This window comes from Hippopotamus amphibius, chromosome 1 (assembly GCF_030028045.1).
Source record: "Hippopotamus amphibius kiboko isolate mHipAmp2 chromosome 1, mHipAmp2.hap2, whole genome shotgun sequence".
In the NCBI taxonomy this organism is placed as follows: Eukaryota; Metazoa; Chordata; class Mammalia; order Artiodactyla; family Hippopotamidae; genus Hippopotamus; species Hippopotamus amphibius.
This window is the reverse complement of record NC_080186.1, coordinates 81,948,041-81,972,660: the sequence shown is the minus strand read 5'-3', so window position 1 is coordinate 81,972,660 and position 24,620 is coordinate 81,948,041. Positions and strand designations below refer to the sequence as shown.

The following is a 24,620-nucleotide window of genomic DNA, read 5'->3' as shown; positions in this document are numbered from 1 at the left end:
CCCTTTCATATGATGAAAATGGCACATGATCATCTTCCTCAAAACCAGTAATTCCAGTCTGATCATGACCAAAAAAGCAGACAAATTCCAGTAGAGAAGCATCCTACAATACACCTGACCAGTACTCCTCTGAACTCTCAAGGTGATCAAAAACAGGAAAGTCTGAGAAAATGTCACAGACAAGAAGTGCCTAAGGAGGCATGACAACTGAATGTTAACTTGGAACAGAAAAAAATTAGGTAAAAACTAAAGAAATCTAAATAAACTAGGCACTTTAGTTAATAATGTATCAATATTAGTTCATTAACTATAACAAATGTACCATTCTAATGTATCGATTTACAGAAAAAGAAATCTTTTAAAGCAAGTGCCAGTAACCTCACTGGTTGATGGCCTCTTATTCTCTGGAGACAATTTTATAACTTGGTATTATATCTAGGTGAGTAAGATACCTGGGTAATTACAAGAGATCTTTATTGTTTCCAAAATCCAGGAAAACGTTCCACTCATAAAATAAACTTCTGCACTTCTACTTCAGCACCCTTTCCTCAGTCCCTGCAGTGCCTTCACTCAGTCTGAGGTCAGGTCATTTCACCATGCTCTGCCCATCAATTGTGGATACTTGCTCAAAACATCCATCTGTTCTGGGAAGTGATGTCAGCATGGTATGGTGTGGCAAGCAAGAAGCAGCTTCCAAATTCCAAAGAAGACATTTAGGTCCTTCACCACCGGGCTTCTTAAAATGATGGTGGGCTGTGTTAGACCCCTAAAGACTTCACCTTTAAAATATCTGCTGTCACTTATATTATTGCCTTTTCTTAACTCCCATGCTATTACTCAACTATATAGGTATCTACAAATATATACACAGAGCTAGATATAGATGTGTATCTACAAAGCCATCATTAACTCCTCAGGGACAAAGACCATAAATTCGATGTTTTGGGGTACCTTACACCTATTATCCTTGTTCCTTTCTATGTTCAGATGGCAATGTACCCAGCTTTGGACAGTGAGACCTAAGGGGAAGTTTACTGTGGGGATTCTGGGAAAGCATTTATCTTTCTGATAAAGAAACAGACATAGCTGATGTTCCTCTTTCCTTTTTTCTTCTTTTTTTTTTTTTGGCCTTAAATACAGACATGATGGTTGGAACTGCAACCACCACACTGCAACCCTGAGAGAAAGTCCAAAGTAACTGCACAAATGCTAACTCTGATAGCGTTAAGTTTATAAGCCCATGCCAGTGACTGCCTACCTCCAAATTTAAGCACCTACCAGTTTAAAAAAAATTAAATCAAGTTGTGGCTCCCAACACCATAAATGGCAATGATAAATGTGACTTCAAAAAAAAAGACGACAGTAAACTTTCTGGGCTGTCAGCACAGAACTGGAAAAGAGGTAGAGGATCTGAACAATTTCAAGGTAAACTATAAAGCAAAATCCCTTAAAAGAATCAAAAACTTCAAACAGCCCAAACCCTAAACTTAGGTCATATCAGAGCTCAATATGCCCTAATCTTGACAGACATCTTTCCAGGGTCCTGAGATAACAAGTATTTAAGTCTCTAAAATGAAAGACAGGAACCAAAATTAACAAAGAGGAAAAAAAGCAATGTGGGCGCTTTGGATAAGAAAACTAAACACAATAAAACAAAAAACCTATCTTTAATATACACAAATAATTAACATAAGATATCGCTCCAAGATACAAGGAGAAGATGCTATTTTCAAAGTACATTCAGGAGAGTTCCCTGGTGGTCTAGTGGTTAGGATTTGGTGCTTTCACTGCCATGGTCCAGGTTCAATCCCTGATGGAGAAACTGAGATCCCACAAGCTGCACAGTGTGGCCAAAAAAAAAAAAAAAAAAGTACACCCAGAAAACAAACAAAAAGCAGCCCTTAGAAATTAAAAATATAACAGCAAAAATTAAAAACTCTAGGTAAGAATTTCCAGTTTCCAATATTGGCAGGCTAGGTTATTTGGATAAACAATCACTATTCCACTGGATAAAAACTATAAAAATATGGATAAAATATATTTCAAAATTTTTAAAGCACCAAAAACAAGCCAAGACAATAAGGAATTACAAAGTCACAAATGAAATAAAAATGAGAATCCAGAAGGGAAGAAGGCACATACCACCTATTTTTGCCCTGAGGATATTTGCCAATCCTGAAAATCAGGATTTTTTGTTCTGATAACATGGCAAGAGCTATGGGGACAAAAAATCAAAATGTGACAACCACACAAGGGAGTTTCAAGCCATGAACTTGGTTTACAGTAGTCTCAGAGTGGGAGTGACCCCAGGCACATGGCAGAAGAAAATACAAATCCTATATATACAATGGAACACTACAAACTAAGCACAAAAGAATGATTCTCACAGAGATGATGTTAAATGGAAGAAGTGAGATGAAAGGGAGTACATAACTATCATTTTTGTGAGGTTAAAAAAAACTACAAAACTAACCAATGGCAATGCAAGTCAGAATAGTGATTGCCTTTGGGGGCTATTTACTGGGGATAGCCTTTGGGGGCTATTTACCAGGGACAGCATAAGTGAGACTTCTGTATCTTGCTCTTGGTGGGAGTGACATGAATGAGTGTACTCATTTTTTTTTAAATCTTAATGTACACAGAAAAACTGTACACTTTAATATGTGAATTATATTATAATGAAGCTTTGATTTTAAATGAAGATGAAATAAGAAAATTTTCAAATTAAAAAAGTTAAATATTAACTATATTCAGCTTTCACAAATAGTAAAGGATGGTAATTTAGTTCACAGTTTAAGTCTAGAGATGATTCAAAAGTAATGGTTTCTGTGTTTATTGAAAAGCTATTTACCAGGACTTCCTTGGTGGCACAGTGGTTAAGAATCCGCCTGCCAATGCAAGGGACATGGGTTCGAGCCCTGGACCAGGAAGATTCCACATGCCGCGGAGCAACTAAGCCCATAATCCACAGCTACTGAGCCAGCAGTGCTGCGACTACTGAAGCCCACGTGCCTAGAGCCCCTGCTCCGCAACAAGAGAACCCACCACAATGAGAAATCTACGCACTGCAACAAAGAGTAGCCACAAACAAAGAGTAGCCCCTACTCGCTGCAACTACAGAAAGCCAGAGAGCAGCAACCAAGACCCGAAGCAGCCAATAAATTAATTAATTAATTAACAAAAAAGTTATTTACCACAGCAGTTTCAATGCTTTTGATTTTTATAATTTACAATGGAAAAAAGTCTCAACTAGCCACCACTAACATTTTTCAAAAATGCCTCAGAATCACCTTAACTTTTGTACTCTCTTAAAATCAATCTTTTACATTTTCCCAATTCATTAACTCTCAAACCATTTACATTCACATTATTCATACATGACAATCCATCAATAGTCAAAGTATATAACAGACGCTGTTTTCATTTTTAGAATCCAAAGGGCCATAAAAGAGGTATAAATAAGATAATCATTTGTACTCAAATAATCAAGGAAATGAGAATTCAAGATCTAGATAAGTTGAGAAAAATTTCATGTGAAAACACAGAAGTAATTAAATTTCAGATTATAAAAAGATCCCTAAAATTAAACAAAGATATGAGAAATATACATGTTGGAGAAGAAACACTAAAACAACCTTAGTTTTCAAAACATAATTTGATTAAAGAGTTCTAGCAATTCACTGATTCTCTCAACAAATAGTTCAGTGCTTATTACATGCCTATTCCTTTTCTACAAATGAGGAATACAGCAGGGACACAAAAGAATAAAGCAGATGACTTTTATTCTCTAGAAACAACAAAATAATGGCGTGCCAAAAATAGGAAAATCTACATTTTTTCAACATATAACAAATACTCATATTTCACATATTTCACAAGGTGTTGTTAACAGTCTAATGATCAGTTCTCTATCAAGAACTTAAGGAAAAATTGCTAATATATGGAACACGTTTTTGCTTCCTATAAAACAAAACCTTTACATAATATTTTCCTACCAGTTTTTAATACACATATGACCATGTTCCTCAAAAGAGAATTTTTTGCTCTTTGCTACTGAGATGAAAATGCTCAAAGTTGAAGATTATTAAATGAGATACCACTTGTAGGTACACACAGAAGATGCTCCTTAATTACCAACCATTATTATTCTCACATCCTATTTTCTACCTGCAAACAGGGGCTGATAAGGAAAAGTAGGCAGGACAGGCTTTTACATTTCCAGCCAAACCTGTATTTTATAGATTGGGGGAAGAGAGTGCATTTTTTATGATAAAAAGCAGGGAAGGGGAGTAGAAATGAGTGGTTTAAGAAAGTAGCAATGCAGAGGAGATACTGGTTACAGGCAGCTCTCCAACTTCCACCTTATTATTGTCAGGAAAGAATGGTGGCATAAATAGGTGCCTTGATTGACTGTCACCCTCTGTAACTAGTAACAACAATATCTGTAATACAATAACTGAAAACGACAATTTCTACCCCAAAAGATGAATGTAAGATATAAATATTTATACCATTACTATTCTCCAAAGATTTGAATATACAAGAAATAAATATAAGGTGGTAGTCCCATTAGAAAGATAATATCCAGAATGTGCACTCTGGAGGGAGGAGGTTAGAAGAAACTGGTCAACAGAGGATATTCTGAACAGTGATATCAATGTAGGGGAATATTCTAGAGTTAGGAAAGTAGTATCACCTCAAAATGACTCTAAGTTTTTTCACAGCAGGTCTGACATCATAAGCCTTAATAAATCTTACCATACATTGCACAGTGTTTCCCCATAATACTCAACAATTATTTCATTTTTTTAAAACAAATCTCTATAGTAGTTTGTTGGGCTTTGAAAAAATACATCTCACATGATAGGAAGTTCTCTTTGTCAACCTCCACTAGATAAGCACCTTCCAAAAAAAATCTTAAGTAAAACTAAGATTTGGTCTAACCACTACAGACTACAATGGGACCAAATTCCTTTGTTCTAGAAAAATCTGTATGTGGCCTAAGATTTCAGCAGCTATTTTGGGTCCCCCCCCTTCCAATTTTATTGAGATGCAATTGACATGCAGCACTGTATAAGTTTAAGGTACAGCATAATGATTTGACTTACATGCAACATAAAATGCTTACCACAATAAGTGCAGTAAATATCCATCAACTTCACACAGATACAAAATTAAATAACTAAAAGCATTTTTTTTTCCTTTGGGATGAGAACTCAGGATTTACTCTCAACAACCTTCATATATAACATACATCAGTGTTAATTATATTTACCACATTGTACATTACATCCCTAGTACCTACTTACAACTGAAAGTTTATACCTTTGGACTGCCTTCATCCTATTCCCTCCTCCCCCCTCCCCACCCCAACAGCAAATCTAATCTCGCTATGAGCTTGTTTTTGAAGTATAACTGACCTACAACACTTATGTTAGTTCCTGTTACAAAACACAGTGATTCGATATTTCTAAATATTTCAAAATGATCACCATGGTAAGCTGAGTTACCACTTCACCAGCTATTTTGGCAATCACATCATCAGGCTATCAGGTAAACTCACAAGACCTACCTTTAGAGGCCTACAAAGGCCTTCAGAACCATAAAAACCTCCTCAAGGATGCAATTATTAATCAGTAATCAATACTCTGGGTAATGCAATGAACTATTAATTCAATTGGGCAAAACATGTATAATCAGCAACAGGCACTGTTATTAGTGAAAACAAAAAGATTAACCCAGTCGCTACATTCAAGGACTCAAAAGTGTAGTACATCTACAATTTAAGTTAAAATAGAAGTGCTATACAAAGAGAATAAAGATAAGAAGCACTACATTAAAGACTAGGAGTGTAAAATAAAGAATCCACTGAATCTATCATCCAATGCACATTTTTCAATTTCTTCCAAAAAGATATCATGAGCTTTGTCAAATGCACTAGCTAAAATTATGATGAAAATAACAAAGGCTTTTAAATTATACACTCTCAAAACTAAGGGCCAAAAATCATAGACCAGGCAACTAAGGCATGAAAAAGGTTTATACATCCCTATAAATTAGGTCAGACATTTGAACCTACTTCCTAATTTCCAGACTAGTCCCCTCATTTCCCAGCGGGGGTGAGGGGGACAATTTTTTAATAAATCATGATTTGAATGTGATGCGCTCAGCCATTTTTTTTCCTATCTATAAATACACTCACAATCTGTACATACACTGATTTTTTTTCCCCACTGAATTCTAACTGGCTCCTCAAAAAATCAAAAGGCTATCTCCTAATAAATAAAACTTACTAAACACAAACCTTCTCCAATCTCTAATTTCCTTATTTGTAAAAAGAGCTAATAATTACAAAATCCATGCCTTGCAAAATCATTAATTCATATTTAGACTTCCTGATGCAACCGTTCTTCCTATGGTAATAAAGAAAACACAATAAACATTGCATCCTGAAGAAATGAAGATGCTGTCATCTCTTTGCATGATGTTACCCAGAACACAGAATCCAGAACTGAGTGTCTAGCATACATTCACTACCTTACTTAAATGTCATTCAGAACACAAGAAATCCCTTAAAGCATAGTTGAAGTTTATTACCAGTTAATTCATACCCCTCACAACTACACAAACAAGTCTGACACAACCAAAATTAGTTCTGTCCCCCAGAGTATTAGTGTTTTTAATGTTATTACTTTATTCTCAAGTTTAACATAACACCTAAGATAGCAATAAACATCAATGAATGTTATAAGAAATAAACTTAAGTTTGAGTCCATAACTACATTTATCATAATTTTTTTTTGTAGCAACATGTTCTCAATAAGGTTTAACTTTGGGACAGTAATGTGATCCTACACATGAAAATAAGAACGAGTCTCTAAATTCAAATTTTCAAGAGAATTTTCCCAAATTCCTCAATGGCAAGAGCACAGTTCAGGTGTTTGTTACAATCTACTGGAAGCACAACATCCTTATTCGAAACTGAGATTAGTAAAAAGCAGGAAATCTAGTCAAATTTTTCTAAGGTCTCTTCTGGTCCCAATAATAGTCCTCTACACCAACTTTTACCTATTTAAGGTGTAAGCATCCAGGTGATATTAGTTGATACCACATTATTTAATTCCTAATAAGTGTCCCTCAAATCCTCAAACCACTAAAAAAAACCTTAAAGCATGTGAATATATTAAATTTTACAAGAAAAATTAATTTTAAAATTTTTCATAATTTCCAAAGGACACCAAACAATTTTTAGTTAGAACAGAAGTTCCCATCTCTTCTATAGTTTATCTTTTTAAATTGTTGAAAAACTACTCAAATACTGAATGTAAATAACCAAACTACAGGAGACAGGTAATTGTTTCTGATTATACTACATTCTTAAATTAAATGTTTTTTAAAAGTTTAAAAGTCACATTTTAGTCTTCACTAAAATATTTTGTTCCTCCTTAAAACTGCTTTTCTGCAGTGATAAAGCAATTTTTTTCCAGTCTAAATTAAGAGTTAAATCTAAATAATATTCCTCCACTGTTTTATTATTTATACTTTTCAAAAGTATTCTGCTTGTATTTTTGCTCCCTCTGAAACATGGATCATACAAATATGTAAAAATTAAAATATTTTCTAATTATAAAAATGGAAACTGAAATATATCCATCTCCTTTAATTAGGACACACTATAATCAATCATAGAATGTACTAAATCAAAGGGAAGAGATCAATAATGCCTGAGAATCTAACCAAGGTAAAACATTAAAGATCACAATTTACTATACAATCCTCCCCAATACAAGAATAATTAACGCTATCTAAGAACGTAACGCAGAGGCTCCTAGGTATTTTCTCTTGGGTGGTGTGTTTACAGACTGGGCAAACACCTGTCCAGAATGTTGCAGATTCCTGAGCTGGCTAAGGAGCGGCTCAACTAGATGAACTCTAAAGTCTCTTTCAACTCTAAGATTACAATCTGTGAGTAAAATGTGAAAAATAAAACACTGCCCTTCAATCAACCGATCTGCCTTCACTGCCACCCTAACTGTACGCCTGGAAACAAAAAAGTTCTTTCTCCTCTTTCCCTGCAGTGATTTCACGAGATCCTGGTTAACAAAAGGCACAGAAAACATGCACAGGTGGGATAAAAAGGGGAGTGGCTGAAATCAGGCACAGCGCCCCCACGCTCCCGGTCCATCGGCAGCACCTGAGAAATCACTGCCCTCCACACCTCCACCCTTCCGTGTAGGCGTCGCGAGCAAATTCTCCGACCTATTACAGTCCACCCGCACCTGGCCAGACACTGGGCATTGTCTGGGGCGTTCAGAGCCCAAGAACGGCAAGGAAGAAAGAGAAAGAAAAGCGGGAGAAGGAGTGAGAATAAAAAACGACGGAAGGGGAAGTAAAGCAATCGGAAAGCCTTACGCTCATTTTGGCAAAATTGGCTTCCCCATCGATCACTCAATTTAATTCAGATCCCAAAAGTCAACCCCCCCCCCCCCCCGCCCCAAGGTAGCAGCCAGAGGTGGCCCAGCCGGAGTCCCCGAAGCTACTCCAGTCAGAGCACGGAGACAAGGGGAGGGAAATGGGTGTGTGGGCTGGGCCTGGCTGGCCGGAGGCCGGGCTCCGAACAAAGCCGCCCCGCTCCCCCTACCTGGGGCGAGGGCGGCGGGCGGGGCCTCGCGGCTCCCCGCGTCGCCCCAGCCCGGCGACGCCCTCGCCCCCGGGACCCTTGCCGGGGAGGGGAGCTGCGGCGAGCCCCCTCCCCGCCCGCGAACAGCGCCCCTTCGGGACAATGGGCCCCCTCCCCCGCCTCCGGGAGGGGAGATACAAAGGCAGAGAAGCGCGGCCCGGCACCGAGCCAGGCGTCCGGGAAGCGAAGGCGGAGGAGGGAGAGGGGACGGGAGAGGATGGCGGCGGACGCGGCAGCCCGCGGGCCGCTCCCCCAGCCGTCCAAGCCGCTGCCCTCAGCTCCACCGCCGCGCCAAGGGCAGGGGCGCAGACCAGCAGACTCTCCAGTCCCGGCCGAGAGGGAAGAGGGGTCTGCACACAAAGAGGAGCGGGACCCCCACCCTCCGCCAGCGCCACTGCCGGGGACGGCGCGACGCGCTCTGGCCGCCGACGATCAGCGGCGCCTGCCCAGCGCAAGCCCCTCCGGGGCCGGGGTCTGCGCGGGGCGCCCCTCTCCTCGACTCACCCACAGCTCCGTGCCCCAGCTCATGGCGGAACTCGAAGCCACTCAGGCCGTCTGGCTGCCCCGCTGTCCGTCCGTCGGCTCTGCAGTCTGTCCGACCTCCCACTGGCGGGCTCGCGGCTTGGCTGCTCAGCCTCCGAAGGTGCCGCCACCGCCGGGTTCCCCAGTGAGTGAGAAAGACGCGACTGGAGAAGCCGCCGACGACGACGCGTCCCCGCCTCCCAGAGCCGGCAGGGAGGGGGCCCCGGCTGAGGGAAGGCGGGACGCGGAGAGGGGAGGGGGCGGGGCGCGATGCACCCTGGGATCGGGGCGGACCCGCGCTCTCCCGGCTGAGGCTGGAAGGGTCGGCTCGCGGAAGGGTCCACCATCAGCTCGGCTGTTCTTTGGCGCCCAGTCTCTTGCTTCCCCTACCTGCGAACTGGCACTATCCCACCGCCGCTGCCACTCGAATATCCGTCTCCAAAAAGGAAAGGGAGAGAAAGAAAAGTCGCCCACAGCCCTTCTCTGCCCAGAGCCCCCTTAAATGAGACAACTCCTTCCTGCCTCTTGGCTCCTCTACTTAGTAGAAACCCAGACAAGGAAGCCTCATCCAAAGCCTTGGGTTTCGATTGTGGAGAGCTGTATTTTATTTACAAGAGAAAAAGTCAGTGGTTAAGGTGATCTTGGGAATCACTGAAACGTGTAAAGCGTCAGATGTGAATGCAACGTGCCCCTGATTCTGCTTTTAACAAAACATTTTAATTTTATAAGTTCTGTCAGGAAATCACAAAAAGAGGCAGATCTCTCAGCATTCATTTGGTAATGTTGCCATGACAGGAGATGCAAGGCAGGGACGAATGTGACCCGAGCTATCACTGGCAGGAAAGGGGAAGTGAGCGTGCCCCTTTTATGGAATGGGCACCTCGTGCGTGGGGGGTTGGATGGGAGGCAGATTCCTAACACGTAGTGCAGAGAGCCTATTTCGAACTTCAGGTATCGCTCACTTAGAATATCGGAACCTGGGATGCAGGGCCACCATTTCCTTTTTTCTCTGTGGAGTTACTTCCCGGCCTTTCTGAGTAATCATTAACTGCTGTCAGCAAGTTTGACTTGTTGCTATTAGACATCAAGTACGCTTAGCAACTCCCTAACGTATGCTTGAGCATTAATTGCTTGTCTCCTACACACACACACACACACACACACACACACACACACACACACACACACACACAGTTCAATCCAGTCACTAGTAGTAGAGTACTCCTCAGTGTGTCTTGACAGCTGAGTGTCTCAAGTTTGCCCAACCGGCTAGTCAGCATTTGAACTCCTCCCCTATTACAGGGCCTGCTCAGGTGCCCAGTCTCTTCCGCTTTAATCCTTGTCCCTGCCTAGCTGTACTTCCTTAGGGTTGAGGCAAATATCCTGAGCCCTACTGACCGTCCAGCCTCCACTCTTGCTAAATTGTTTGCTGCAGTTCTCTGAGTCCAGCTCGAGCATACCTCGAGCATACAAATACCTCTTCCAAGAGGTTTATGGCCAATATTTAAATGCTGAAGTGTGCCATGCATTGAAAAGGCTGTTAAGCATTGACTAAACACTTTCTCTTTCCAACATTTTTCTATTTGCTTCAAGGTTATTTATGTCGCCTAACACTACTATCCACCTCTCCTCTCCCTTTAAAAAAAAGGTATGTGCTTTCCCTTTAAAAGTAAAATAATCTACCATTCACAATAAAGATTATCCTCACTGTGTACTGTTTACACAGTTCCCAACTGAACATAGTCTTATCTCCTAGATGAGCATTTTTCTTCTTCCAAAATTTCTTAGCAGGACTCCACACTTAGAGCAATTAATTTCTCTTCAAAAAGTTAGATTTGGGGGCATCAAATTCAGAAAAAAATTGTTAGTCTACATTATCATAAAATTTAAATATAATTGATATAACCAACTTAAATTAATAATCCCCAAATAATTATTTAACCCTTTTAAATTAATTAACTTAATTTAAACTTAATTTAATTTAAATTTTAACTTAAATTCTTTCATGATATTAAAATTCACTATTTACTTCAACAGACTTTTTTTAATCTTTATTGGAGTATAATTGCTTTACAGTATTGTGTCAGTTTCTGCGGTACAACAAAGTGAGTCAGCCACATGTATACATATATGCCCATATAGCCTCCCTCTTGAGCCTCCCTCCCAACCTCCCTATCCCACCCCTTTAGGTCTTCACAAAGTATCAAGCTGATCTCCCCTGTGCTCTGTAGTAGCTTCCAACTACCATCTGTTTTACATTTGGTAGTGTGTATATGTCAATGCTACTCTCTCACTATGTCCTAGCTTCTCCTCCCCTTCAGTGTCCTCAAGTCTGTTCTCTACATCTGCATCTCTATTCCTACCCTGCCACTAGTACCATTTTTCTAGATTCCGTATATCTGTGTTAGCATATGGTACTTGTTTTCCTTACTTCAACAGACTCTTTAAGCAAAAATTATTAAAAAATGGGAACTATCACAACAAAAGAGTAAATGTTTTGTGTTATATTTTGTTACAAAAATAATAAAGATCAATCAGATTTCAGAGTGTTCCTTTTCATAACATATCTCTAAAATAGTATAGGGGAATTTTAGCTAAAAAACATCCAGAGGTATTTTACACACACATATATAGTGACATACACAAATATATATTATCAGACATGGTAGTTGATAAGGCTGTTGATTTGTGATGTAATCGGAATACATTGGGTACTAAATTATTTTTGTATGTAAGATTTATTCTTTATGAACCCGTGACAAGGTATTTTGTGAGCAATTTAAATGCATCACTTTTGTCTCTAAAAAAGGTAAAACAACTTTTAGCATTTTGAAAACATCTCTTATTAATCTTATTAAGCAATCTATTATTAATATATTCCAGATACTACCCCCAAATCATATTTTGCATCAAGTGATAAAATTCTGTCAAACCAATTATCTTGTATCTTTTTGCTACTTGACCTATTTTGGCAATCCATTGCCACCTAGTTTCTGTTTCAAATTACATATTTTATAAGGTAAATAACACTAAGAAGGAATCCAGGAAATAATATTATTTTCTCTATATATTTTTACAGTAGAGCCACTCTACCAAGTAAACTTGAAGGAGCTCAAATTATACAAGCTTATTAGCAATTTAAAAAATTATTACACTGTCTTTTTACTAACTGTGAAAAATAACTTTCATTTATTGCATTTTATCTTCAGGCATATATTTGAACTCTGCTCCATGATAAGCCACTGAAGTGTTGCATTTTCTTTTGCATATTTTTATTATGTATCAATTCAAATATAAGTCCTTTTTATAACTCTTTATGTTATAAACATTTAGCTAATGCTCTTTTCAGCTTCAAATCTTTCTGGCATGAAAGCATACAGATGGCCAACAGGCACATGAAAAGGTGCTCAACATTGTTAATCATCAGAGAAATACAAATTAATACCATAGTGTAATATCATCTCACATCTGTCAGAATAGCTATCATCAAAAACAACACAAATAACAAATGTTGGTGAGGATGTGGAGAAAAGGGAACCCTCACACACTATTAGTGGGAATGTAAATTGGTGCAGCCACTGTGGAAAATAGTATGGAGATTTCTCAAAAACCTAAAAATAGAACTAACACATCACCTAGCAATTCCACTCCTGGGTGAGTATCAGAAAAAAACAAAAACACTAATTTGAAAAGATACATGCACTCCAGTGTTCATAGCAGATATACTTTATATATATATATAAAATATTTCAAAATGGAATACTACTCAGCCATAAAAAATGAAATTTTTCCATTTGCAACAACACAGATGGCCTTGGAGGGTATTATGTTAATTGAAATAAGTCTGACAGAGTTGCTTCTGCGTCCTGGTGCTGCGTCGCTGCGGAGCCTGTGAGGTCCTTCAGCCGAGATGCCTGAGGAAACCCAGACCCAAGACCAGTCGATGGAGGAGGAGGAGGTGGAGACATTCACCTTCCAGGCGGAAATCGCCCAGTTGATGTTGCTGATCATCAACACCTTCTACTCGAATAAAGAAATTTTTCTGCGGGAGCTTATTTCGAACTCATCCAGTGCTCTGGACAAGATCAGGTGAGACCAAGGACCAGGTGGCTAACTCAGCCTTTGTGGAACGTCTTCGGAAGCATGGCTTGGAAGTGATCTACATGATAGAGCCTATTGATGAGTACTGTGTGCAACAGCTGAAGGAGTTTGAGGGAAAGACCTTAGTGTCAGTCACCAAAGAGGGTCTGGAACTTCCAGAAGACGAAGAAGAGAAAAAGAAACAGGAGGAGAAAAAGACAAAGTTTGAAAATCTCTGCAAAATCATGAAGGACATCTTGGAGAAGAAAGTTGAAAAGGTGGTTGTGTCAAACTGGTTGGTGACATCCCCATGCTGCATCGTCACAAGTACATATGGCTGGACAGCCAACATGGAAAGAATCATGAAGGCTCAGGCCCTGAGAGACAACTCAACGATGGGTTACATGGCAGCGAAGAAGCACCTGGAGATAAACCCCAACCATTCTATCATCGAGACCTTGAGGCAGAAGGCAGAGGCTGACAAGAACGACAAGTCTGTGAAAGATCTGGTCATCCTACTGTACGAGACAGCTCTCCTGTCTTCTGGCTTCAGTCTGGAGGATCCCCAGACACACGCCAACAGGATCTACAGGATGATCAAACTTGGTCTTGGTATTGATGAGGATGACCCCACTGCTGACGACAGCAGTGCTGCTGTAACTGAGGAGATGCCACCCCTTGAAGGAGATGACGACACGTCCCGCATGGAAGAAGTCGACTAAGCTGTGCCTGAGGACTATGTGGCTACGTGTTCAACACTCTGTCTCCATTCCCTCTGATAATATGTTTTCAAGTATTTTATTTTTGTTAACATTTAAAAATCTGTATGGCATGACAACTACTTAAGGGGAGGATAAGATTTCTTTCTACTAAGCGTGATACTGTGATCCTTTAGGCCCTAAAGCAGAGCTAGTTTTTCTTTTCTAGTTTCATGTTGGCTTATTTTAACAGATGGGAGAAGCGTTGTTGTAAGGTGTATGTAACCTATGTTAACTTCGTGTTCTGAAGTGTTTAGCTATGAAGTGGATTCTTTAGTAGACCAAATCTTTTGTCACTGAAGTGTTCTGAAGTATATACCTTGATGTTTAAAAGAAAAATACTTGTTAAAGCAACTTTGATTTTCTGGGATTTACTTTTTAAACCTTCCTTCTCCTGTAGTTACCGGCTGCATGTTCCAGGCCTCTAGAAATTAGTATGTTAAGGCGAACCAACTTGATGGGAGTCACTGTCCATATATAGGACTTGTTTTCCAAAGAAAAGTATTGTTTTAGAGTAGCAAATTTATAAGCCTGCCTAGGCATGTTGTGAAGCTGTTTGAAAAGTAACTCGAAGCAAGTTTTGTGAATGGAAACGTAGTGTTCAAGTCACATTCTGCTTTAAAAGTTGTAACAAATACAGATTAATTAAAAAAAAAAAGAAAGAAAGAAGTCTGACAGAGAGAGACAAATTCTGTTATATCACTTATATGTGGGATCTAAAAAATAAAACAACCTAGTGAATATAACAACAACAACAACAACAACAAAAACCAGACAAATATATAGAAAACAAACTAGTGGTTACAAGTGGAGAGAGGAAAAGGAGGAGGAGCAAGATAGGGGTAGGGGATTAATAGGTAAAACCTACTATGTATTAAATAAACAAGCTACAAGGATATACAGTACAGCACAGAAAATATAGCCAATATTTATAATAATCATAAATGGAATGTTGTGAATCACAATGTTGTACAGCTGAAACTTATATAATGTTACACATCAACTATACCTCAATAAAAAAATTCTCAGCATGAATTTCCTTAAGTCAAATTGTGAAACACAGCTGTTCACTACTACATTCTAGAATATAGGATAATTTACTAGTTCAAATGTATTAACCTCCAACCATAAATCAATCTTTTGTTAAAATTAAATTTTTGGAAAAAGTTTATTCCATGAATAAGGTTAGCAATGTCTTAAACACTTTTTTGAAAAGTGTTTCCAAAGAAAAAATAAAGCTTTAGACCAACTTAATATTTGGAGCATAGAGAACTTTTCTGTGCAAGTGTGCATCAATGTCCTGTCCATAAATGGTTACCAATCATACACAATTTCCACCATTAAAAGGAAAACAATCTGTAGCATAAACAATAGTAATTCCTTTCTTATCATTCAAATATCTTAAAACTATGTCTTAAAACTAAAACTATAGAGGCAGTGTCCATAAATAGAATTATTACCTACATAGAATGGCCAGAACAATCAAGCTAAAATTACCTTTAGGAAGAATATCAAGGCAGTGTACTTGCCACCTCTGTTTTAATGCTTCAGTTGGAACACCACACCAGAAATGTGATCATACTAGAATACTGATCCACACAGCCAAATGAAGAATGGTACCGGCTAGTTAACACTCGTCACTACTTTCTTCACTAACAGTTTTCCTAACCAAGAATAGGAAGAAATTCAAAACGCCAAGAGCATAGTTTAAGGTGGCTCACTGAAGAGAAGGAAAGAAAACCATCTAATATTTTGTCTTTGGGGGGATTCTGCTCTTCATTATTGAATCCAGTTAAAGCATTTTGTATAACTGCTCTAATGAAATGGCAAAAAGTAAAAGAAAATTCCACATAAATCAAATGGAATAGATTTGCTTAAAGGGGTAACTGATTTCTAGTTTTCTGTGATGATTGGTTCTTTCCCACTGTTCATTATAGACCTGTGTAACTCTAAAAGCATTTAGGAATTTAAGTTAAATTCTCCTTACAGCCAGGAGACCTGGTGGAACAAAAGTAACAGATTTCTTCAGGTGATTATTAAACCTTCACAAACCCATTCAAAATTTCCACTAATTAAATTCTTAAAGAATTCCTTTTTTTGCTGTTGTTGTTGTAGGGTTGTTTTGGGGCGGGAGGGAGGCACGTGTTGACAAAATTTTAAGATATGCAAGTCAGCTAACAAAAAGAACACCTAGTTCTCTATTTTCTTTTTATGAAATCTAATTAGGTGTATTATATGCACTTATAGAAATACAACCAGCTTTTATAGGCTCATAAGAGCCACTTGTTAAGTTTTGAGGAATTTTGCAAACAGGTTGTTAAAAATGTTAGATTAGCATCTGTCACGGTGAGAGTGTTTACACCAGGACTCCCCAACCCCTGGGCCACAGAGGTCCATGGCCTGTTAGGAACCGGGCCGCACAGCAGGAGGAGAGCAGCGGGCAAGCAAGCAGTCATCTGTATTTACACCTGCTCCCCATTGCTTGCATTACCACCTGAGCTCCGCCTCTTATCAGATCAGCAGCAGCATTAGATTCTCATAGGAGCTCGAACCCTGCTGTGAACTGCATATGCAAGGGATCTAGGTTGTGTGCTCCTTATGAGAATCTATGCCTGATGATCTGAGGTGGAGCTGAGGCAGTGATGCTTGCACTGGGGAGAAGCTGCAAATACAGATTACCATTAGCAGAGAGGTTTGACTGCACAGAGACCATAGTAAATCAATCACTTGCAGACTCACATCAAAACCCTATCAGTGAGTAGCAAGCAACAATTAAGCTGCATCTGGTGGCAGGCTTTAAGTCAGAATCTGACACTTACTTTAGTCTGCACGTGGCCTGCCCATTATTTACTTCTGTCCGCACCTATTTCCCGTACTGCACACTTATCTCAGTCACAGTTTTGGTAAGCCTACAAGTTAACCCTAGCCAAAATGAGTAAAAAACAAATGTCACTGGATAGCTTCTTTGAAAAGGGGGGAGGACCCAATGATGAGACAGCAGAAGACTCTAAGACTGCCAGCAAAAACAAAGCTGCATTTAAAAGAAGATACCTAGAGTCCTACTTAAATTAGGGTTCATTGCAATAAGTGATTCACATTCTCCAAGCCCGGTTTGTATAACATGTGGCAACCGGCTATCCAATGAAGCCATGAAAGCTTGAAAACTGCTTTGCCACATGGATACCAAGCACCCTGCATTGAAAAACAAGCCTTTGGAATTTTTCAAAAGAAAAAAACATGAACACAAAGAACAGAAGCAATTATTGAAGGCCACAACTTCATCAAACGTGTCTTCACTGAGAGCATCATTCTTAGGCTAACTGCATTGCTAAAGCTAAGAGGTCCTTTTCTATTGGTAAAGAGTTGATCCTGCCTCCTGCTAAGGACATTTGTCATTAACTTTTAGGAGAGGCTGCAGTTCAAAGGTGGCACATGTTCCTCTGTCAGCCAGCACCATAACGAGATGAACTGATAAAATAGCACAGGATATTGAGGCACAATTGTTAGAGAAGATTAATGAGTCACCGTGGTACACAATCCAGGTTAGCAAGCCTACTGATGTTAACAACAAAGCAGCAATGCTTGTTTTTGTGTGATATATTTTTCAGGAGGATGTGCATGAGGATGTGCTATGTACACTTTTGTTGCCAACCATCACCACAGCTGCAGAACTATTCAAGTCTTTAAATGATTACATATCAGGAAAACTGAATTGGTCATTTTGTGTTGGTATATGCATGAATTATATGCATGGATGGAGCGGCTACCATGACTGGATGGCTTTCTGGTTTCACTACTCGGGTCAAAGAGGTCACTTCTGAATGTGTCTATGCACTGTGTCATAGGGAAATGCTGGCTAGCCAAAAAATGTCACCTGAACTTAACATTTTGCAGGATGTGATTAAAATTATCAACCACATTAAAGTATATGCCCTTAACTCACATCTGTTTGTACAGCTCTGTACACAGAGATGGACACAGAGCACATGTGTCTTCTCTTTCACACAGAAGTGAGATGGCTTTCTAAAGGGAAACCACTGACCAGAGTTTCTGAGTTACAAGAGCCACTCCAGAGATTTCTTTTAGAAAAATAGTCACCACTGGCCACACATTTCACTGACACAGAATGGGTCGCAAAGTCTGCTTACTTGTGGGACATATTCAACCTGTTCAACAAAATCAACCTGTCACTTCAGGGAAGAATGACAACTGTGTTCAAGGTGGCAGATAAAGTGGCTGCCTTCAAAGTCAAATTGGAATTATGGGGGTGACGAGTGAACATTGGGATTTTTGACGTTTCAAACATTAGCAGAGACTTTGAAAGAGACTGAGCCAGGGCCTTCTTTCTCCCAGCTGGTGCATGATCACCTATCTCAGCTTTCAAAAGAGTTTGAGCATCACTCCCCAACCACAAAAGACCCCCAAACTGGGAAGGAATGGATCCACCACCCATTTGTGAATAAGCCAGGTGAATCGACTTTGTGCTAGATCAGCTGCTTGAGATCGCAAATGACGGTGGCCTTAAAAGTTTATGTTTGAGACAACTTCAAATCTCCATACGTTCTAGATTAAAGTCAAGGCAGAATATCCTGAGATTGCCACAAAAGCACTGAAAAGCCTGCTTCCATTTCCAACACCCTATCTTTGTGAAGCAGGATTTTCTGCAGTGATAGCAACCAAAACATGATTACGGAGTAGACTGGACATAAGCAACACACTTTGGGTGTCACTATCGCCCATCACACCCAGATAGGAGCATCTAGCTGCAGGAAAACAAGCTCAGGGCTCCCACTGATTCTGCATTATGGTGAGTTGTATAATTAGTTCATTATATATTACAATGTAATAATAATAGAAATAAAGTGCACAATAAATGTAATGCGCTTGAATCATCCTAAAACCATCCCGCCCCACACCACTCCCCTGGTCCGTGGAAAAATTGTCTTCCAGGAAAGCAGTCCCTGATGCCAAAAAGGTTGGGGACCATTGCTTTACACCATGGAAATGGACAAATAGTATAAATCAGGGTCGTTTTTTTCCTTGGAGAATTACTAAATATCCGCACACCACTATCTGAATCCTATGTAGAATAACAGTGAAGGAAATGAAAATATACCATTAGCTACTGCGTGAGAACAATTCCAAAACGGGATAATAAAATTTAATTTTACTGAGTCCATTCAGTTGTATTTGGAATACTCAGGATCTAACCGGATTATAACTTTTTCTTCATTTCCTATGTGACAATCATACCCATTATGGTAATCCTTGTTGCTACTGTCTTCATACTAGGAGTCTAACATTTGTAAGTCTTTGTCATTTGATATCTACTATTATTATTAATGTTATTGATTTACTTTAAAAGTCACATATCACAATTTTGCATCCTCCATGTCAGGATTTTATGCTACCTATGCTTAATCAAGTAATATTAAGTCAATGCTTAATATTACTTTTGTTGATAATAAAGTTGATTTATATAATCAATAATAAAAAGTTATCTCTAACTAGACTTATTGTGGTGATCATTTCTCAATGTATACAAATGTCAAATTATTATGTTGTACACCTGAAACTAATACGATGTTGTAAGTCAATGACACTAAAAAAAAAAAAACAAAAAACTTACCTCTAGGCTGGTTCTCTTCATCCTTGTCCAAACCCAATTAGCTAAGATTTTAATGCTCATTTTAAGGATCAAAATAGCTCAGACCTTAGATATTTTAAGTTCTTTGAAAGTAAAATAATCTACTATATGTAAATTCAAGACATTTTTTATTTTTGTGGTCACTTTATTGTATAATACAGTTTTATCTCATTAGATAAAACAGCAAGGTAAAGCCACGTATTTCGAAATAAGCCAACAGCTATTTCTGGTTAAACTCTTGAGTGTCTGGCTTTAGCCTGAAAAGCCTGGTCCTATAATCATAACCTAGATCATCTCTAGTACAGGACATTCTAGAGAGAATTAGTTGGAATAGCTTCCAGTGGATCGAAATTTTCTATAGATTTGCCTTATTTAGCAAATAAAAATATAGGACTCCCAGTTAAATTTGTTTCAGATATTGCAAATATTATATGGGACATATTTATAGTAAAAAATTTTTTGTTGTCTGTCTGAAATTCACAGTTAACTGGACATCCTGTACTTTATCTGGCAACACTAAGTACTCAGGCTGATCTTAAACACTGTATGTCAGGGATTCTTAACCAGATGAATTTAGACCATGGGTTTGAGGAACTTGTTAAACACTTGAAATTGGATATAAAAGATTTTATGTAAATGTGTCTATAGCTTTTTCTGAGGAACAAAAACAACTTTTTTCAGTGGCCCTTAATAAAGAATTTGCTTCGAAATCTCTTGGAGATTTTATTAAAAATTTTGTGCTTTACAAGGTAGAGAAGAGTGGTTAGAGGATGCTGTCATTTTTGTTTAAAGGGAGGAAATTTTAAATATGCATTTATATGCAGAGAATACCTCTGGAAGGACACGCAAAAAACTGAAGGTAGTGGTTCCCTCTGGAGAGGGGAACTTGGAGACTGAGGTGAAAAGTTGTCTTACTTTTCATTATTACTCTTTTGTACCATTTAATTTTATTATGCTGTCCACATGTTATCTATTTACAACTACAAAAATAACAGCAGTGCCTAGGCCTCACTCCAGGTCTATTGAGTCAGAATTTGTAAATTTCCAGTGGTTGGGCCATAACCTTTGTGTGTGTCTGTGGCTCTTTTTTTTTTTTTTTTTTTAACTCCCCAATGTATGTTGATTGTGCACTGAAATCACACACACAATGTTCTATGGCATTTGCCAAAAAAAAAAAACACCCAAAACCAACAAATGCAAATGTACACACTCCACACTCACACGTATACCATCCCCTGTGTTTCCCAGGAAAGACTTGGAAAATGAATGACTCACTTTAGCTATGCTGGAGAGTTTCTGTGTAGAACTGACAGGGGGTGAGTCAAACCCTTCCACACTCTGGGGTAGTGAGACAGGAAATGGCTTGATGTTTAAGCTGAAGGCTCCAGAGAGTGGACTCCAAATTAATGTTTTGGGCCACTAGAGTACACCATGGAGTAATTGAGCAGTTGCTAATCCCTCTGTTAAGGAATCTGCCTTTTCTGCATTTCTAGTGGGTGGGGCCAGCGTTAGCAACAATCTGCCACTCCTGGAAACTCTTCCTGGTGTTCTAGAATCACAGGAATTCTCCCAGCCTGGGTCAGGAGAGAACCCCACATGTTCACAATTTACCTTGTTAAAAACAAAGGGAGAGCAGCCTTGAAAGTTCTGAGCAGACAAAATCGGTTTGGCATAGAAATAAAGCTTAATTTATCTTGTTTGAAGAGACTAAGCTGACCTGGGTCATTTCTTGCTTATGCCCTTGGAAATCATAAGCAAAACCTGAATTGTTTCTCAAGGTTGATATGACACAACCACTGAAAATTCTAATATTATAACCAACCACTGAGAAGAATAAATGGTACTGTTTTCTCATTATGTAAGCGGCTTTATAATAATATAGCCCCAAGCCTCATTCCATGTTTTGGTGTGAGTGCTCCCAGTTTGCAGGCTTTTTTGGTGTGTGCACAATAAACTTTTACTTATTACTACTTCAGTGATTCACTGTTTTACTTTGGCTATTTCTGAACCTTTGACAACCTCATCCTACCCACTACTTAGCAGATGCCCTTCAGTGTTCAAGGGATGGCTACAGTTTTCAGGATTAAATCCGCAAAGAGAAAACTGCCTCCAGCTGAGTGTGCTAGAGCACTCCTTCGGTCATTCTCCTGAAATCAGCCTAAAGAAATGGTGTCTCTTCTTTACCCATGCTTCTCTCCATTTCAGCAAACTTGGCACACATAAAATCTGAGAAAAAAATTAATTTTTATTCTCTTTTCTTAGTGTTCTATTTCTGGTCCATTGTGTCCAGAGGAAATGAATGCCACAAATTACATTCTGCAGCACAATGTATGCAATGCATTTGATTCAGTTACAAAGACAACTCTGGATGTTATTATGAACCTGTGTTGTAGAAAATAGTGTCTGGTATTCTTCTATTGACAGTAGTCCTGGGCATTCTTAGGAATCCTTCTTCAGCTTCCCAATTTAATTTCTGAGGTCGTTGTGGGTAGCATTTCATTTATTCTTTGGAAGACAGTGGTCCAAAATTTCCCTTGATGGATGGATCCTAAATATTTTGTTGGTTAAAAGGACCCAGGATTATCATCCTAAAATCCTTAAGTTGGCATTTTAAAGAAAAAGAAACATTACAAAACTGTGAATTTTGTATTTTCTCTAGAATGATAACATTCAAGAACCTTCATGATATATATGTCCTCTAATTACACCTCCGTCCATCTCCTACTCTTCCCTGCCCTTGTTCCTAAACTCCAGCCATACCCAACTGCAGTTAGTTCCACGACTGCCTGGTTACTCTCTCATGCCTCTGTGTGTGTGTCCCTCTCCATCTGGTTAACTCTTACAAGTTCTAGAGGGCAAACCTCACATGTGATGAACTATGAGAAGTCTTCTGTGAATCTTCCTTTTCCTCTTCTTTACTCTCCAGACTTTGAATCTGATGCTTCTTTGTATGTTCTTATTGTCCTCTAAGCAGATTACAATTCAAATAGTCTTTTTACTTGTCTGTCTCCTTTGAGGACAGATCTATTCTTGGCACAGAATAGGTACTCAATTAACATTAACAAATGAATATCAAAGTTTCCCAGATAATAAATAAAAATCCATGTTCTACGTAGCCTTAAAGTTGACTATTGATATAGGTAAGTCATATTTCCAGCACTGATTTTTAGATTCTTTTATGTCAAGTACCTGTTATCCCCTTCTTATTTGCTGCCAAATTACCAACAAACTAGAATTAAAATATGATTAAAAAGAAATCTTAAAGTGAAAACTATTTATGAAATAATGTTCTTAATTGTACTCTTTTTTGTACAGGAAAAGAATTGGCAAGAGCTAATTATTTTAGATTTGTAAAATTCACAGAAATTTTTGTAGATTTTTAAAAATAAATAAATTCCCTCAAACTTGAAAGTTTTTTTGAAATTGCATGTAAAAATGGCATCAGTTTGTTACCATTTTAAAACTTGTTCAGAAATCCAGACTAAAAGAAACTGTTTAAGAATTAATGAAAGGAATTCAGAGAGACCATGAAAGCAACCATGACTTCCACATACCTGGTAAAGGATCAGCTGAGGTGAGTTAAGTGCCTACTAACCAGGAAAAAAAAAACAAAGCAAGCTTAAGGCTGATTATTTTTAAGTATGGAGATAGTCGATTCAATTATGACTCCCAAATTTCTAATCTAAACATGTTGTCTTTTTCTATTGTTGCTTTCCTAAGGAAGTATTCTTGCAGATATATAATTAATTAAAATAATACATTTAAATGTATTTAAGTACAAGAGATAGTTTGGCAAGGCTTAAATAGTCAGATAAGGCCATCTGTGAAAATACATAATCATAAACGTCAAGAAATAGTAAATGAGTTAATCTACATTCAAGAATAAAAGTTATAAAGTACAGAAATAATTTTAGACTATAACACCTCTTGTTTAAAACCACACAGCCTTGTTTTTTAAACATCCGGGGACAGGATTCATGGTTTGTTTTCTTCATTCTTTACAAAGCCTACTATGAAGAGGTAGGAGTGAAAACACTTAATTTTATATTATTGTTTTTATATTATCTATATTATTGTGTTTGTTTTCTAATGGTTGAATGTGTTCATGTTTCCCCAACTTGATGGTAACATCTTCAAAGGTTTGCATCAGGTCATTAATAAGGAAGTTTAATACAAGTTTGAGGTTGATTAACTGATTTTAAGGATCAACAGGATCATCTTTAAGCCTATATAATCTGCTTCACTTCAAGAAAATTGTTTGTTTATCCTTTGCTTTAAATTCCCGCAAGAAAAGAGAATTTTAAACTCCCCAGAAAAAGCAGTGCATTTTGGATAATGATGAAACTATACCCTATTGTAATCAAAGGTGTTCAGGTTTTGTCAAAGCCATGCAATTGTCTATTGTTAAAGGATTTTAATGGCATTTTTTTTCCCCTAGAAAAGCTCTACCAAATGATGAACTTTGCTGAAATGGACATACTCTACTCTATACAAACCTGATACAGCTTAAAAAAAAATCTGAACATAAAACATCCATGTTGGCACAGCAGCGTAGAAAAGCTACAGCCTCTTTCACAATTAGTGAGTGCTGCATCAACTAAATACCCCATATGGAAAAAAAAAATCTGACCCCTACCTCACATGATATACACAAATTCAATTCCAGGTAGACTTTAGATCTGTGAAAATTAGTATAATGAAGCTTCTAGAACATACCATGTGAGATCATCTTTATTCCTTGGTATAGGTGGAAAATTTTTAAACAGGATACAAAAAGCACTAACCATAAAGGAAAAAAATGCTAAATTAGAGTACATTAAAATTTATCAAAAAGTTCTTTTAAGACAATGAAAAGCCTAGAATGAGGGAATATATTAGCAATACCTATGCCCAAACCAAAGACTCATATCTAGACTATGTAAAGAACTCCAAA

General features: G+C 38.4%; 2 protein-coding genes across 10 annotated transcripts in view; one reads left to right on the top strand and one right to left on the bottom strand.

Annotated features, from left to right (window-relative positions):
- Positions 1 to 9,461, bottom strand: part of FNBP1L (formin binding protein 1 like) — a 139,701-nt gene extending 130,240 nt beyond the window's left edge. For 2 of the 9 annotated variants that reach the window (XM_057717811.1, XM_057717815.1), the window contains exon 1: positions 9,185 to 9,446. In XM_057717811.1, the coding sequence (XP_057573794.1) occupies positions 9,185 to 9,208 (24 nt within the window). In that variant the 5' untranslated portion in view covers positions 9,209 to 9,446. Of the gene's footprint in view, positions 1 to 9,184 lie in introns of all 9 variants that reach the window. The other 7 variants (XM_057717807.1, XM_057717861.1, XM_057717879.1 and 4 more) reach the window with 6 other exon arrangements.
- A 3,754-nt stretch (positions 9,462 to 13,215) lies between these two features.
- On the top strand, positions 13,216 to 14,343 carry LOC130830435 (heat shock protein HSP 90-alpha-like; the record flags this gene model as incomplete). The annotated part of the gene is made up of 1 exon (XM_057697677.1): positions 13,216 to 14,343. A coding segment is annotated over one exon (789 nt), but the record flags the coding sequence as incomplete, so codon positions are not given.
- Positions 14,344 to 24,620: the final 10,277 nt, after the last annotated feature.